This window comes from Citrus sinensis, chromosome 9 (genome assembly GCF_022201045.2).
Source record: "Citrus sinensis cultivar Valencia sweet orange chromosome 9, DVS_A1.0, whole genome shotgun sequence".
Lineage (NCBI taxonomy): Eukaryota > Viridiplantae > Streptophyta > Magnoliopsida > Sapindales > Rutaceae > Citrus > Citrus sinensis.
The window spans coordinates 27,332,269-27,349,585 of record NC_068564.1 but is presented as its reverse complement, the minus strand read 5'-3'; the positions used below and the strand labels follow the sequence as shown (position 1 = coordinate 27,349,585).

Sequence of the window (17,317 nt, the reverse complement as noted above, 5' to 3'; positions counted from 1 at the left end):
AAAAAAACACTTAATTCATGATGTTGAGTACGATTCAATATTCTGAAGCGGGGATGTATTTGACAAGTTAGTAAACTTTCGGGTCTCACTTCGTAAATTCTGATCAGGGTGCCATTTGCGTTCCCCAATTTTAGCGGGGAAATGCTGCAAAAATATGCTGACGTGGCTAACAGATTTGGTTGACTATGTTACCAAACTGGGTTTATAAGCTGTACAAGATCTCATTTGAATACTTGAGGACTAATTAAGTAGTGAATTTAGGCTTGTTTTGAAGCTTGTAACATTCTCTGTAAATTTAAAAATTCTCTCTGGTAAGGGAAGAGCATGAAGCTCTTTTCTTCTTCATGTAATTTTGTTGCGTCTGATGTGTTCTGTTTTGTGTATTCTGTGTAATTGATCGTTTTGATATGTTTAATCATGTTTCTTGGGTTCGATCTTGATTGATTGTGTTAGCTCTTGATCAAAGGGGATTCGATCGATCATGCGGCCCAAGCAGATTCAATAGCATTTGAAAAGCATCTCGCACGAAGCCCAGTGTCATTGATACGAGTGTAATGGAAGTGACTGCAAAGCTACAAGTGGCTCAATCACAAAACAAGATAACAAATAATAATGAGCATCGTTGTTATTCTGTGTAACAAATTTACAATTAAAAAGTGTTCCTCACGAAGCGTACAACGAATGCAAACGGATTGACTTCAGTTTGATCAAATATAATCATAAAGAAAGGAGCAAAGACATAAAACACGAAGGGCAAAAAGCAACCAATCACACAAACCAAAATAGCCAGGGCCAAATTGCTTGACAACACTACGTACAAACCTGTCACAAATGCTAGTGTCATGGATATGAGTGCAATCCAAGTGAAGCCAATGGCCAACGGAAGTGCGTCCATAAAAGATTCACTTTTGCCTTTCCAAAATGACCAAAATACGGTAACGGCTGCAGTCATGGCTGAAGTCATGGCTATGGCATCCGTGATGACAAATGCTTGGAAACTTGCTCTTCCAAGCAGAGTTGCCATGCCTGCATCAGGATCATCATTTTTGAAACCCCCTGGAATTGTGAAGGCTGCTGTGAACGTGAATGTGGCAATAAGTGTCGCCATCACTGAGAGTGTTTGAGCCATTTCTTTGCCTTTCTCACCTTCATCTTTGTAGAACCGCCTATTCTCACGAATGTCTTCTGGATATAGAGCTCGTTTTGCATAGGCCGCCCTCAGTGCCTTTATGGTTAAGTGCTGCATATCAGAGCATGTCAAATAGTGTCTTAAAGGATTAGCAAGTAATTAATTTGCTCAAAGTTACAGCAATTTTGGCTAAGGACTCTTCCAGTTTCTGAAATGCATCGGAGGTAATGCTCCAGTGATAGCTACACCAACCTGTCCGGTAGGTTTCAAACTAGATGAACACGTGGCATTGTTGTGCCAAAGACATAGTAAACAGATGTGGAATTCTAATTAAATGAACATCTAGCAAGCCAAGCATAAATGATTTACATATGGCATAGAATCATCTAAGAACATAATCCATGATTTTTTTATGTCCTTGTTTGGGTGGTAGATCATACAAATCTAGCATAAATGATTTCTTTTGGATTCTTAAGAAACGCAATCCTCTCGGTTTGTATGAGCTTACCAAACAAGTATCAACAAGCACGAACCTCAGTAATTGCAGTAATTAAGAAAGTGATTGTACCTTTTGGATATCCCTTCCCTCAGCTTTAGATGACTCAACAATTGCTAGAGCAGTATTTCTATTCTCGCTGTGGTTCTTTGCCCTGATGTTCACACTCTTGTGTTTGCAGAGAATGTGAACCACGTCACTATGGAAGTTCATTGCAGCTAGATGCAAAGGAGTATTCCCATCTTCATCAGCCGAGTTGATCAAATCTTCCATCTCAGGTGATTTCAGAATAAATGAGACTATATTCATATTTCCATTTTCAGCTGCAAGGTGGAGGATACTGCGATCTTTTTTGTTGAGGATCTCAATGGCATCTGGGTAACCATCGATAAGTTCTTTCAAAACATTTAGCTTGCCATTCTCCGCAGCCAAGTGAAGAGGTGTCTCAAAATAGCGGTCGCGTTTATAAGCAAGTTCATTGTTTTCTTCTAACAAGCGCTTTGCCATTCTAACATTACCTAAGGCTGCAGCATAATGAAGAGGACTTCTCTGGTGCCAGTCAGGCAAATTGATGAGTCCTTTATTTTTGTCCAGTATCTTCACTATGATCTCTAAATTGCAAGAAATTCAGAAGTATTGCTTTCAGATTAAATCTCAAACTATACTGAGACATTTATTTAATGAAATGAAAATCATGGGCTCACCATAATTTTGCCTCATGACAGCACTATGGAGAAGTGTCAGTTCTTCGGGCAATCTGTGGTTAAGAGACTCTGGTCTTTGATCGATGATGAAACATGCAATGTCAGTCAAACTTGAATCGATGGCGATTGAGAGTGGGGTCTGCTCAGCATTATTAAGATAGCCAAGAGGAATCCTATCTTTTTTCACCAGCATCCGAACAACATTCTCATGTTTGTTTCTTACAGCGTTATGCAGAGGAGTGTTACCTTCATCGTCTGTTATCCTCAAAAGGCTTTCTGGTTCTGATTCTGTTCCATTTGTAATGGCCGGCGCATATTTCAAGATTGTACTAACGATAGCAGGGTCACCAACCCTAGCAGCTATATGCAATGGAGTCTCACCCTTCCAGTTGTTCTTACGGAGAAGTGAATCCCGTCGCCTGAGAATCTCTGGTATCACTTTATGGTTTCGAAATCTGATAGCCATATGAAGCACTGTGTTGCCTCGGGGACTCATTGTGCTGAAAATATTTTGCATTCGACCTGCAATTAGGCTGATTTGATGTTCATCCCCCCGCCTTAATACATTAAGTAGTTCGTGGTCCATGGTTGTTGGTAATTCTTGATCCATTGTTGGTTCTTTGTAATCTGTACCAAATTCAGTCATCTCAAAACTCCTCAGTATCATATCAAGTATTCATTCAATCAGATAAATTAAAAAATCACTTAAAACTTCAACAAATCATAACCAGACACTATGTAATTAACATTAGATTTTTATTTTGGTCAGATTGAGCCAACTCTATATTGACTTTAAGTGACTGAGATCAAATTATATGATCGAAGCTTGTTACTACAAATTAAAACTAAAAACAGAACCATCAATGATCAATGATTATGAACTCAACCTCTCCCAATTTTGTAGCAAAAATATTGAAGGCAGGACCCGTGTATATCTTATTTGTATTTTGGCTCCTGTTAAATGTCATTCACCACAAAATGACCCCTCCATATCATACAAAGATGTCCTCTATAAGTAGTCTTTAACATACTGTAACCTCTGTTAGTTATTATTTATAACAAAATAACCCTCAAATCAAAGATCTTGATTTGGCCACTAATTGCAGACGGTGAAGAGACAGCATATAGAAACATTGGAGAACTTCAAATTCCACATTGATAACAATTATTTGTTATTTCTAAACAACTGAGTTAACAAAGCTTATTAGAAGATAGAAGATGATTCCAAGTCCAAACTTTTGCTTAAACATGCAAACTAACTATAGAAAAAAAAAAAAAGTAAAATGAAAACATACCTTTGAAAGGAAAATAGGGTGCTGAGAGAGAAGAAGATCAGGAGGAGTTGGCTTGGCCTCTGCCTGGAGAATCTCAATCTTCCTTGAGTATAAAGGATATAAAATTGACTGAGTTGACTCACTTTGCCGCGTTCAACCTCACGCGCTCGATAAATTAGCCACTTGCACTTGTCTAGTAATCTCATCTGGGCCTCCACCTCACTAAAAAATGAGTCCATTTTCAACACGCCTCGTTTTTAAGCCTAATACCCCATTAGGCCCCTTATTTTTGAACAACTTCAACACGCCTCGTTTTTCCAGTTTCCACGAAGCCCTGCACCACACCCAGCTTTACTTTCAAAAATACTAATTAATTTATAAACCAAACAGGTTCTTCAAATTTCACGTACCCAATTGATGTGTAGTAGGTAAAAAGAAAATTTCAATGTCTTCTATGAAAGGTCCATGCAGCCACTTAAGATTCCTGACAATTACTTTATACGATTTATTCTTTCAAATTTTATCATCCAATTACTTTTTCGTTAACACAATTGTACGGACCAAATGTTAATTTGCACAATACGAATCAAAGCCATTTGGAATTGAATAGAATCTGTGAAACCACATATAAATTAAATGAATTTGAAAACTGAAAAATATCCACAACAATTTACTGATATGTAGAGGATTGGATTGTCATTCTGATAAATTCTTCTTATTTGTCTGCTTTACTTCGTGCTTTCTTCGTAAGTCTCTTTAAAAATTTTAAACATAGGTATAAAAGATTTTATTCATATTTATTCTTCTCCTCTCTTTACAAACATAATAATAAGTCATGTAAACACTCGGTACCGTACAACTTTCAAGTTGCATAATTTATTTACAGCTCAAATTATTCACAAAAAAGAAAAAAAGAATGATGATACGTCGATATCGTCGAAATAATCATGAAGTAGGTTTAATCCGGACTGTACAATTAGATCCAAGATTTCAAGAACTTGATGTTATACTTATCTAAACTAAACAAGACACCATGGCACCACTGGACTCAAGTGAATTGCTGCACTCACCACATAGTAAGGGTAGCGATTGGAGCCGCATGGGGACTCGATTCAAATTTGAAGACAACAATTCACCACAGGGCTAGCGGCACTGTGATGCCTTGCTCAGTTTAGACAAGTATAACATCATGTACTTGGAAAACCATTGAACGGCACGTACAGTTTATCTACTTCTTAGTGTCTCATGGTAACAACATGAGCCAGAGATCTAGAAGCGAATCCTCGCCGTTGTGTTCCCCTTTTCATCATTGCGCAAAATTCATCATAGCTGATCCTACCGTCCTGTAAACACAAAAGATGTGAGAACCAGGCTTATAACAATACCAATGCGGACAAATTAAATGTGTTGAAAAGTAACAATCAACTTACTTTGTCTCTATCAACTTCAGACATTATTTCTTTAATTGCGGCATCATCACCCATGTTGTATTCTTTAAATGCTGTTTCCAGTTCATCGACTGTTATATAGCTGCACACGCATTTTCAGAAAGAACTGCAGTAATCAATTCAATGACTTCTGATATTGATTTAGTGGTGAGTTTTCTTTCTAAGCAATTATAAAAGCCACCACAAAAAGATGTTTTTCTTATTTTTTTAAATTAAATTTTGATAATATTATTTATGTTTCGGTACATATTATCCACAAAGCATGAAAAAGGATTTCCTTGGGCTGTATACAGCACATTCAAATTGCCAAAGGGTAGTTCTTTAATTTTACATTTAAGAACGAGAAACTAACCGATCATTGTCCTTATCAAAGTACTGAAAGGCTTTGTCAAGATGTTCGAATCTTTCTAGCTTGTGTCTTTGCATTGTAGCAGTGATAAATTCAATGTAGTCAATAGTCCCATTTCCATCTATATCAGCCTGAAATATGGAGCCAACAACATCCGTCAAGTATGATGCAAACACACAGACTAAAATATTAATTCGGAGTTGATGAATTGCTTACAGTTTGCATGTACTGCTTGACATCGACTTCTCTAAGCGTGGATCCAAGTTTAGCTAATCCTGCCTTCAGTTCATCATAACTAAGTGTACCACTCTTGTCAGTGTCCATCTCTGTAAATTTTTGCTTGAGCTTTTGTATTTCTTCAGTAGGAAGATTTTCCACAATGACCTTTACAATTATGTTTATGATCCAATTAGTTTATCAGTAGGGCTGGGGTAGCACAATCCTATGCATACATTCATTGGACTTGCACTTAGTTTATAAGATGCACTAAAGCTAAAAAATAAAACATGTTGATGAGGAAGTACTAAACTCAAAACATGTTGATGAAAGTTGTAAAAATTAAATCAAATATGTAAATCATGATCACACTCCTATAAGATTCAGAAGGGCAGGATCACAGGCGGCCCTTAGACTTACCTTTAGTGCGAGTTTCTTTAGTTTATTCATTGCCATAAATTGCTTCATCCTGAAAAGAACAGCAGTGTCAATTGGCTTGTCTGATACTTCTCCAATTTCTTTAAGCCAAGGGTGCTCTGCATATCATACATACGGCTCTCAATGGTACTTATACTCTTGGTAAAATGGACTAAATATATTTTATTTTACCACACATATTCTAACTTATAATTATCAAAGCAGCCTAGGCGAGAAAAACTAATAAATTCACGATCTAATGTTTTATACCTAGAACTTGTGCAGCAGTAATCCGCTTTTTTGGATCCCGTGTCAGCATGTTGCGAACCAACTCCTTGGCACTGCTTGAAATAATTGGCCATGGATCAGTTTGAAAGTCAATTTCTCCTTCTCCTTTGCTTATTTTTTCAAGAATGCCCTCGTCAGTTTCTGCAGAGCACATCATAATTTGTGAGTGATTAGTGATTACTGCTGTACTTCTGGATAATAGTGCCAAACATGTATAGAGTGTTGACGGGAAAAGAGATTCTCTAGGGGGCAAAATGAATAATTTCACCTGCCCAATATGGAGGCTCGCCACATAGTAAAATATACATTATAACTCCTGCGCTCCAAATATCTGCTTCCTTCCCATATTTGCGCTGTAACACTTCAGGAGCAACATAGTAAGAACTCCCACATAAATCCCTGAATTCCTTTCCTGAAAAGTGCACCATGGTATCATCAGACAAGGATAAGTTGATTGCTAGATTAAACAAGCCTTTCATGGTGATCCTAAGTGTTTCACATTAGTTTCTGATGATTTCATCTAAAGTGATACATGAAGCCTCACGGCATAGTAGATGTCTAATTCACTATTGAAATTAAATTGAAATGCCATTCATTTATCATATACAATTGAACATCGAAACTTGGCTTCACGTGAACGTATGTAGATTTCAAAGACAAGCATGTATATGGTGACTGTAATGGAAACGATAAGTATTAAGTAATATATAGCGAAGAAATTTACCCTCTTCAATGAACACTGATAATCCAAAATCAGTGACCTTCAAAACAGCATTCTCATCCTTGCTGGTGAACAAGAAATTCTCAGGTTTGAGATCCCTGTGCATAACACCCTTCGAGTGGCAAACATTCACAATATCCATAATTACCCTGAATACAGAAGCTGCGTCTCTCTCACTATAATGGCCCCTAGCTATAATTCGATCAAATAGCTCACCACCAGCACATAATTCCATAACAATATGCACACATTGGTCATCCTCATAAGTAGCCTTGATTTGAACTATATTAGGCTGCCCACTCAAATGTTGCATTATCTCAACCTCTCTTCTTACATCATCCTCTTCATGGGCCGCTATGATATTTTTCTTAGAAATACACTTGCAAGCAAATTGCAAACCAGTTGAATTCTCAGTACAAAGATATACAATAGCAGATCTTCCACTGCCCAGTTCTTTCCCAATGGTGTAATGTAACTTGACATCCTCGTACGGTTTACCAAGAATTGCGTCACGGAGTTCAAGTGGTTGCTGCTGTGGGGCTGCTGCTGGGTTTGAGAAGCCTAGGATTTTGCTTAAACAGCCACCCATTTCAAAGAGACTCTGTTCAAGCTCAACTGCTCGATGTCTGGATCTTTACAAAAGTAAACTGGCACAAATCCATTTGAGATCAAAGATAAATTATAGGGAATCAAATTAGATTTTGAGGAAGAGTGAAATGAAACATAAAGAATAATTCCAGCTTGCCCCCTTGGGAGACATCAACTGTATATTTTTATGTGTATATATTTTAACCAGACTGATGTATATATGAAATTTATTGGCTTTTTTTTTCCTTTTTCTGGTAAGAAATTTGTTGGCTCTAAAAGCGCAATTTGTTTGAAATGGTCTGCGAAAAGAAACGCGCGGGATAAGGAGTTTGTATACATGTATTATAAATGAGGATCTAGCTACCTTGCCAGGGTTGCAAGATACACAACTTTTGTCTTTTCGTGACTTCGGCTCTTCACCGTCCGATTTAATGGAAAAGCAGTTTCAACAGTAAAGATGTGTCTATTTGGTAATTAACATTATAGTCCCTATGTTTTAGAAAATACAACAATATTTACAGAGTTAAAAATTTCAACGTATAAGTCCGATGTTTCTAATTTGTAAATAGTTAAAAAATTAAAATTAGGAGAAATTTCATTTATATTTTCATTATTAAAAATACAAAATAAAGAAAAAGTAAGTAAATTTAAATTTTTTGAATGAAATTTAAATTTAAATTAAAAATAATAAAGACTAATTAAAAAAAATCATCCCCAATTTCTTCATCTCATCCATCTCATTTACCATGAAGGCATGAACTGTAACGGGAAGTAATCCCAAAATATATATGTGTATATATATATATATATATATAATCAAATAATAGATATTGTTAGTTGAAGTTAGAAAAGCATTAACCAACTACTCTTTCACGAGTCTAAGCCATTGATTTGGTTTAGTACCTGGAGGCTAGAGGTTCAATGTAAAATAATAGAAAAAATGCAATTCTAGATTAGTAATTAAAGTTTCAACCCAAATTGTAGTGAAATTTCCCAATGACTACTAGTTTTTAGATGGTAATGCTTACCATATTAACATTTACAAAAGAATAGAAGAATAAAATTCGCAATTATGATGCTTAGATTCTAATTAAATTATATTGATATTAATTAATTCAATGAACCTATACACTCAAATAAGCTAAATACTAGGAGCTTTACTATTCATAAGTGATACATGGTAGATTATTATAATTTTGTTATTTAACGTAACATTCTCAAACAACTAATTAAAACTCTTTTGCCAATTAGGTTTGGTAGAAAAAACCGAATTCCAATTGAAATCCAAATCCCCTACCAAACAATACATGATATGGTATATGATAAAAAATAGATAGGGATTTGAGACTAAATTTATTCTTATTAAAACTCGAGATTGGTGGAGACTTCAATCGGGATCCCGATGGAATTTTAATTGTATCAAATTGTTTTAGTTTTCTAATTTAATTAAAATTTTAAAAAATAAAACTTTTCAAAATTTGGTTAAAGCCCAAATCCAATGCTTGCTTTTATACTCCTACAACCTAATCATTAATAGCTTATGGCTTATATTTTTTTAATTCATTAACATATTTTAATTAAAATAACAATTAAGCAATAACAACAACAATAACAATAATAATGATAATAATAATAATAATTAGAACGCAATTCTTAAAAGTCATCTAGAAATTTGCGAACTTAAATTTCAAATTGAAACCCAAAAGCAACTTTTCACACGATGGCCATTCCACCATCTCATGTCATTGCACAATCCGCACCATTAGTGCCACGACACAGCATGCCAATTAACAAATGATTTTTTTTTTCAATTGATACACAAAGTTGATGATGCCTTGAGAAAGTGAAGGTTTCACGTCCTTTGAAGTTAAAATTTGAAGTTGAAGACAACACTTTTGAATGGTTTTGTTTATTGTCAATTTATGCTTATATTTGTAGATGCTTGCTTTGAATTGCCCTTGAACTTTTTGATGTTTTTGTTTATGTGGGTGTTAGAACTTGTAACTTTTCAATGTTGTTTTAGTTTGATTTGTTAATTAAATATTTCATACAAGTTACAACATAAAATTTATTTATATTAATTGTATTTGAGCTAATTTACATTTGGAATAATCGAAGATTCAGGATAATTGGGATGACATTGGCATTTTGATAAGTAGGAATTTAGTACTTTTTTTGTTTCGAATAAATAATCAATATAGATTCAATACAATTTTATATTCCAATAAATAATCGGAAGGGATTGGTTTGGTCAATCTCGATTGGTACGTTCCAATTGTTAACTCTATTACCCACTATCCATAAACAAAAATAATATATATTACAAATTAAATGGTCAATTAAGAAAAAATTCAATCAATTTAAAAAAAATTAGATTTTAACTCAGTATCAATGCCTTTGTAGACTACATTGTATGTAATATTACCAAGAACATCACATTTCAGGTACCTATTAGTGACTTTCTCTGATAAATTTACTTATGCCACTCTCAACTCATATATATATTTTAAATTATATGTTTCAATTTTAGATGATATGATTTTTCTCCAAAATGGGTTTTAGATTAAGGTTACGGTTCTTCAATTTCTGCAATAAATGATGTCAAAGTTGGCTTTTGTTGATTAATGATTTGAAAATAAAAAGAAAGGGGCCACCTATGAAGCAGAGGGGAAAATGAAAGAGGAAAATAAAAAATTACAGTTATAAATAAATAAAAAATAAAAAGGAAAGTAATGGATCAAATGAAAATTACCACACAAAAAGACCAAAGTCATGGTACCTTACAATTGTTGTAAGGCAGCTGGATGCAATGAGTGATGCCGGCGTAACCCGATTGTAAGATTTGGAATTTTGGAACCTTCCCCATGTCACAAGCAATGAATAACAAAAGATTCCGTTCATATTTTTATTCTCCCCTTAAATTAAAAAATAAAAATAAATTAAGAGTGTATTTAAGATTTAAATTAGACAGTTATAACTTAAAAGATACAATATTAAAATATTTGATAAATATTATTTACTGTGAATGATATAAGAAATTTCGTGAGTTGCGTACTTGCGTTGATAGGTTAATGAGGTCGAATGCCCGAAGGAAGCAACCGTAATTTTAGGCCTTTATTGCGTAATGATTAGTGAATTTGCCATTTTCTAATTATATTATTTTTTCTGGCAGCCTTTTCAAATCAAACCCATCACATTTATAAGGTTTTGTCTGCTGGGATTTTTTTTCAATGTGAACGCATAATTATAAAAGGGGTACTGCTACAGAGTTTGACTGGACAGCCTTTTGTTCATATATGCCAATACAGTCCATGAGTTTTTTTTTTAACTTTTTTTTTAAGTGGTTACCATTGAAGGGGTACTATGACCAATGGTAAATAATAATACATGTTTTTATAATCTAATTTTATCATTGAGATGATCATTAATAATTTATTTTTAATTCCACAGCTCCATGGCGGGCTATGGAATGATTTTGCTGATTCATTGTGCTGCCTACATGAACTATTTGTCTATATCCCTCTTTAGAGTTTTAATAATCTGCACAATGTTTTCTCATCATTGATATCAATTATTTGTTATTTCTAAACGACTGAACTAAGTAGTTAACAAAGCTTATTAGAAGATTGAAAATGATTCCAAGTTCAAACTTACTCTTTAAAAATGCAAACTAACTATGAAAAAAAAAAAAGTAGAATGAAAACACACCTTTGAAAGGAAAATAGAGTGCTGAGGGAGAAGAAGATCAGGCGAGGTCGGGTTAGCCTTTGCCCGGGAAATCTCAAATCTTGCTCAAGTAAAACGGAAAAGAATTGACTGAGTTGACTCACTTTGCCGCGTACAACGCCGCCCGGTCGATATATTAGCCAGTTGCACTTGCCCAGTTGCATTGTATGGGCCGCCACCTCACTAAAAAATGTCCAAAAATAATATTAATTTGAGTCCATTTTCAGTTATCACATACCCCTGCTTTTTAGCATAATACTCCATTAGGGCCCTTATTTTGAAACAATATTTCAATTCGCCTTGTTTTTCCACAAATTTTATCGTTCAATTACTTTTCGGTTAACACAATTATACCGGGTCAAATGTTATTTTGCAAGATACGAATCAAATCCATATGGGGTTGAATAAATTAAATGAATTCAGAGACTAATAAATACCCACAACAATTTACTGATATGTAGATGATTGGATTGTTATTTTGATAAAAAAAATTTTAATTACATGAGACTAATGCTCAGATTATAACTCATATTTAATAAGATTAGGATATTGATGTTTACAATCAGACAATATAGTACAGTACAGATTTTAACCTTGAGCAGTACATTCTAAATTTTAACCCTCTTTAATATCCGAGGGACGTCCACTCCACTCACATTTAAAAAGAGGGAGGACTGCCTTCACTCAAATTGAAGAAGAAAATTAACTCTCATAATGCGCTGTGGGGATTCAAAGTCATGACCTCACAATTGTGAGGCTTGGATTCTTACCACTAGGCTGATAAATTCTTCTTATTTGTCCGCTTTGCTTCGTGCTGTCTTCGTTAGTCTCTCTAAACATTTTAAATTTCTGGCAGTATAGGTACAAAAAAGATTTTGTTCATGTTTATTCTTCTCCTCTCTTTCCAAACATAATAATAAGTCACGTAAACACTCGATACCGTACAACTTTTAAGTTGCATAATTTATTTACAGGTCAAATTATTCACAAAAAAAAAAGGAATGATGATATGTCGATATCGTCGAAATAATCGTGAAGTAGGTTCAATCCGTACTATACAATTGGATCCAAGATTCCAAGAACTCGATGTTATACTTATCTAAACTAAACAAGATATCATGGCACCACTGGACTCGTGAATTGCTGCACTCACCATAGGAAGGGTAGCAATTTGAGCCACATGGGGACTCGATTCAAATCTGAAGACAACAATTCACCACAGGGCTAGCGGCACCGTGATGCCTTGTTCAGTTTAGACAAGTATAACATCATGTTCTTGGAAACTATTGAATGGCACGTACAGTTTATCTACTTCTTGTGTCTCATGGTAACAACATGAGCCAGAGATCTAGAAGCGAATCCTCGCCGTTGTGTTCCCCTTTTCATCATTGCGCAAAATTCATCATAGCTGATCCTACCGTCCTGTAAACACAAAAGATGTGAGAACCATGCTTATAACAATAACAATGCGGACAAATTAAACGTGTTGAAAAGTCATAATCAACTTACTTTGTCTCTATCGACTTCAGACATTATTTCTTTAATTGTGGCATCATCACCCATGTTGTACTCTTTAAATGCTGTTTCCAGTTCATCGACTGTGATATAGCTGCACACGCATTTTCAGAAAGAACTGCAGTAATCAATTCAATGACTTCTGATATTGATTTAGTGGCGAGTTTTCTTTTTAAGCAATTATAAAAGCCACCACAAAAAGATTTTTTTTCCTTTTTTTAAATTAAATTTTGATAATATTATTTATGTTTCGGTACATATTATCCAAAAACCATGAAAAAGGCTTTCATTGGGCTGTATACAGCACATTCAAAGTGCCAAAGTGTCGTTCTTTAATTTTACATTTTAGAACGAGAAACTAACCGATCATTGTCCTTATCAAAATACTGAAAGGCTTTGTCAAGATGTTCGAATCTTTCTAGCTTGTGTCTTTGCATTGTAGCCGTGATAAATTCAATGTAGTCAATAGTCCCGTTTCCATCTATATCAGCCTGAAATGTGGAGCCAAAAACATCAGCCAAGCATAATGCAAACAGACATACTAAAATATTAATTCGGAGTTGATGAATTGCTTACAGCTTGCATGTACTGCTTGACATCAACTTCTCTAAGCGTCGATCCAAGTTTAGCTAATCCTGCCTTCAGTTCATCGTAACTAAGTGTACCACTCTTGTCAGTGTCCATCTCTGTAAATTTTTGCTTGAGCTTTTGTATTTCTTCCGTTGGAAGATTTTCCACAATGACCTTTACAATTATGTTTATGATCAAATTAGTTTACCGATAGGGCTGGGGGAGCACAATCCTATGCATACATTCATTGGACTTGCACTTAATTTATAAGATATACTAAAGCTTTGAAATAAAACATGCTGATGAGAGTTGTAAAAATTTAATCAAACATGCAAATCATGACCACACTCCGATAAGATTCAGAAGGGCAGGATCAGAGGCGGCCCTTAGACTTACCTTTAGTGCGAGTTTCTTTAGTTTATTCATTGCCATAAATTGCTTCATCCTGAAAAGAACAGCAGTGTCAATTGGCTTGTCTGATGCTTCTCCACTTTCTTTAAGCCAAGGGTGCTCTGCATATCATACATACGGCTCTCAATGGTGGTACACTCTTGGTAAAATGGACTAAATAAATTCACAATCTAATGTTTTATACCTAGAACTTGTGCAGCAGTAATCCGCTTTTTTGGATCCTGTGTCAGCATCCTGCGAACCAACTCCTTGGCACTGCTTGAAATAACTGGCCATGGATCAATTTGAAAGTCAATTTCTCCTTTGCGTATTTCTTCAAAAATGCCCTCGTCAGTGTCTGCAGAGCACATCATAACTTGTGAGTGATTAGTTACTGCTGTACTTCTGGATAATAGTAACAAACATGTATAGTGTGTTGACGCGAAAAGAGATCCTCTAGGGGGCAAAATGAACATCTTCACCTGCCCAAAATGGAGGCACACCACATAGTAAAATATACAGTATAACCCCTGCGCTCCAGATATCTGCTTCCTTCCCATATCTGCGCCGTAACACTTCAGGAGCAACATAGAAAGCACTCCCACAGACATCCCTGAATTCCTTTCCTGGAGAGTGCACCATGGTATCATCAGATAAGGATAACTTAATAGCTAGATTAAACATGCCTTTCATGGTGATCCTAAGAGTTTCACAATATTTTCTGATGATTTTATCTAAAGTAATACATGAAGCCTCACTGCATACTAAATGTCTAATTCTCTATTGAAATTAAATTGGAATGCCATTCGTTTATCAGATATAATTGAACATCGAAACCTAGCTTCACGTGAACGTATGTAAATGTAAGATTTGAAAGACAAACATATATATGGTGACTATAATGGAAACGATAAGTATTAAGTAATATATAGCGAAGAAATTTACCCTCTTCAATGAACACTGATAACCCAAAATCAATGGCCTTCAAAACAGCATTCTCATCCTTGCTGGTGAACAAGAAATTCTCAGGTTTGAGATCCCTATGCATAACACCCTTCGAGTGGCAAACATTCGCAACAGTCATAATTACCCTGAATACAGAAGCTGCATCTCTCTCACTATAATGGCCCCTAGCTATAATTCGATCAAACAGCTCACCACCAGCACAATACTCCATAACAATATGCACACATTTGTCATCCTCATAAGCAGCCTTGAATTGAACTATATTAGGCTGCCCACTCAAATGTCGCATTATCTCAACCTCTCTTCTTACATCGTCCCTTTCATGCGCCGCTATAATTTTTTTCTTAGAAATAGACTTGCAAGCAAATTGCAAACCGGTTGAATTCTCAGTACAAAGATATATAGTAGCAGATGATCCGCTGCCCAATTCTTTCCCAATGGTGTAATGTAACTTGACATCCTCGTATGGTTTACCTAGAATTGCATCACGTACTTCAGGTGGTTGCTGCTGTGGGGCTGCTGCTGGGTTTGCATCACGTACTTCAGGTGGCTGCTGCTGTGGGGCTGCTGCTGGGTTTGCATCACGTACTTCAGGTGGTTGCTGCTGTGGGGCTGCTGCTGGGTTTGCATCACGTACTTCAGGTGGTTGCTGCTGTTGGGCTGCTGCTGGGTTTGCATCACGTACTTCAGGCGGTTGCTGCTGTGGGGCTGCCGCTGGCTTTGCATCACGTACTTCACGTGGTTGCTGCTGTGGGGCTGCCGCTGGCTTTAAGCAGCATAGAATTTTCCTTAAACAGCCACCCATTTCTGCAAAGAGACTCTGCTCAAGCTCAACTGCTGGATGCCTGGATCTTTACAAAAGTAAACTGGAACAAATCCAGTTGAGATAAAAGATGAATTATAGGGAATCAAATGAGAATTTAAGGAAGAGTGAAATAAAACATAAAGAATAATTCCAGCTTGCCCAGTTGGGAGACATCAGCTGTATATTTATATGTGTATATAATATCTTTTAACCACACTGACTGTATATATGAAATTTATTGGCTTTTTTTCTTTTTCTGGTAAGAAATTTATTGGCTCTAAAAGCAATTTGTTAGAAATGGTCTGCGAAAAGAAACGCGCGGGACAAGCAGTTTGTGTAAGTGTATTCTAAATGAGGATCTAGCTACCTTGCAGGGGTTGCCGGGAGGAACCCCACTTTTGTCTTTTTGTAGCAGTGTCAAGTGTCAACGGTAAGGATGTGTCTATTTGGTAATTAACATTATAGTCCATCTATTTTAGAAAATTTTTAAAATTTGAAGAGTTAATACTTTTAACATATAAGTCAGTATTGTTTCAAATTTGTAAATAATTAGATAATTAAAATTAGGAGAAATTTCATTTACATTTTCATTATTAAAAATAAATAATAAATAAGAAAAAGTAATTTTAATTTTTTTGAATGAATTAAAAATAAATAATAAATAAGAAAAAGTAATTTTAATTTTTTTGAATGAACTTAAAATTAAAATTTAAAATAATAAAAGTTAATTAAAAAATCATCCCCAATTTCTTCATCTCATCCATCTCATGTACCATGAACTGGAACTAAAAGTAATCTAAAACAGGAAAAAGAAAAAAAAAGAATCATAGAATCAAATAATAGATATAATTAGTTCAAGTTAAGAAAGTATTAACAAACTACTATTTCACTAGCCTAAGCCATTGATTTGGTTTAGTACCTGAAGGCTGGAAATTCAACGTAAAATCATAGAAAAATGCAATTTCAGATTGCTAATTTAATTTTCGACCCAAATTGTGGTGAGATTTCCCAATTACTACTCCTTTTATGATGGTAATGTTTACCACATTAACATTTGCAAAAGAATAGAAGAATAAATTTTGCAATTACGATGCATCAATTCTAATTAAATTATATTGATATTAATTAATTTAATGAATCTATGCACCCAAATAAGCTAAATACTAGGAGATTTACTATTCCGAAGTAATACATTGTAGATTATTATAACTTTGTGAATTAACATAACATTCTCAAACAACTAATTAAAACTCTCTTGTCAATTAAGTTTGGTAGACAAAACTGAATTCCAATTGGAATCCCAAATCACGTACCAAACAGTACATGATATGGTATATGATTTGAGAAATGATAAAATAGAGAGGGATTTGAGACTAAATTTATTCTTATTAAAACTCGAGACTAGTCAAGAATTCGATCGGGATCCCTACGGAATCCTAATTGTATCAAATTGTTTTAATTTCTAATTTAATTAAAGTTTTAAAAATAAAACCCGTCAAAATTTGGCTAAAGGACAAGCCTGATGCTTGCTTTTATACTCCTACAGCCTAATCATTAATAGCTTATGGTTTATTTTTTTTAATTCATTAACCTATTTTTATTAAATAAAAATTAAGCAAAATAACAACAACAACAACACAATTCTCAAAAGCCATCAAGAATTTTGCAACCTAATTCTCAAATTGAAACCCAAAAGTAGCCTTTCACACGATGGT

At 34.9% G+C, this 17,317-nt stretch overlaps 3 protein-coding genes across 4 annotated transcripts in view; all 3 read right to left on the bottom strand.

Annotated features, from left to right (window-relative positions):
- Positions 1-600: 600 nt before the first annotated feature.
- Positions 601-11,371, bottom strand: LOC102606862 (protein ACCELERATED CELL DEATH 6-like). The gene is made up of 4 exons (XM_052433186.1): positions 11,339-11,371; positions 2,330-2,956; positions 1,698-2,236; positions 601-1,240 (listed from the first exon to the last, which is right to left on the bottom strand). Exons 2-4 carry the CDS (start codon positions 2,937-2,939, stop codon positions 650-652), a joined length of 1,740 nt encoding a protein of 579 aa, XP_052289146.1. The 5' UTR covers positions 2,940-2,956; positions 11,339-11,371; the 3' UTR covers positions 601-649.
- Positions 4,373-17,317, bottom strand: part of LOC102628905 (calcium-dependent protein kinase 33-like) — a 30,123-nt gene continuing 17,178 nt past the window's right edge. Inside the window, exons 1-8 of one of the 2 annotated variants that reach the window (XM_052433189.1) lie at positions 7,046-7,777; positions 6,590-6,733; positions 6,304-6,462; positions 6,037-6,152; positions 5,617-5,784; positions 5,404-5,531; positions 5,034-5,133; positions 4,373-4,946 (exon numbers count right to left, since the gene is read on the bottom strand). In XM_052433189.1, coding sequence (XP_052289149.1) covers positions 4,839-4,946; positions 5,034-5,133; positions 5,404-5,531; positions 5,617-5,784; positions 6,037-6,152; positions 6,304-6,462; positions 6,590-6,733; positions 7,046-7,631 — 1,509 coding nt within the window. In that variant the 5' untranslated portion in view covers positions 7,632-7,777 and the 3' untranslated portion in view covers positions 4,373-4,838. Of the gene's footprint in view, positions 4,947-5,033; positions 5,134-5,403; positions 5,532-5,616; positions 5,785-6,036; positions 6,153-6,303; positions 6,463-6,589; positions 6,734-7,045; positions 7,778-17,317 lie in introns of those variants that run through there. The other variant, XM_052433191.1, reaches the window with a different exon arrangement.
- LOC127898662 (calcium-dependent protein kinase 33-like) lies at positions 12,256-15,807 on the bottom strand. Its single transcript, XM_052433185.1, has 8 exons — positions 14,777-15,807; positions 14,314-14,457; positions 14,037-14,189; positions 13,838-13,953; positions 13,448-13,615; positions 13,235-13,362; positions 12,866-12,965; positions 12,256-12,778 (listed from the first exon to the last, which is right to left on the bottom strand). Exons 1-8 carry the CDS (start codon positions 15,600-15,602, stop codon positions 12,665-12,667), a joined length of 1,749 nt encoding a protein of 582 aa, XP_052289145.1. The 5' UTR covers positions 15,603-15,807; the 3' UTR covers positions 12,256-12,664.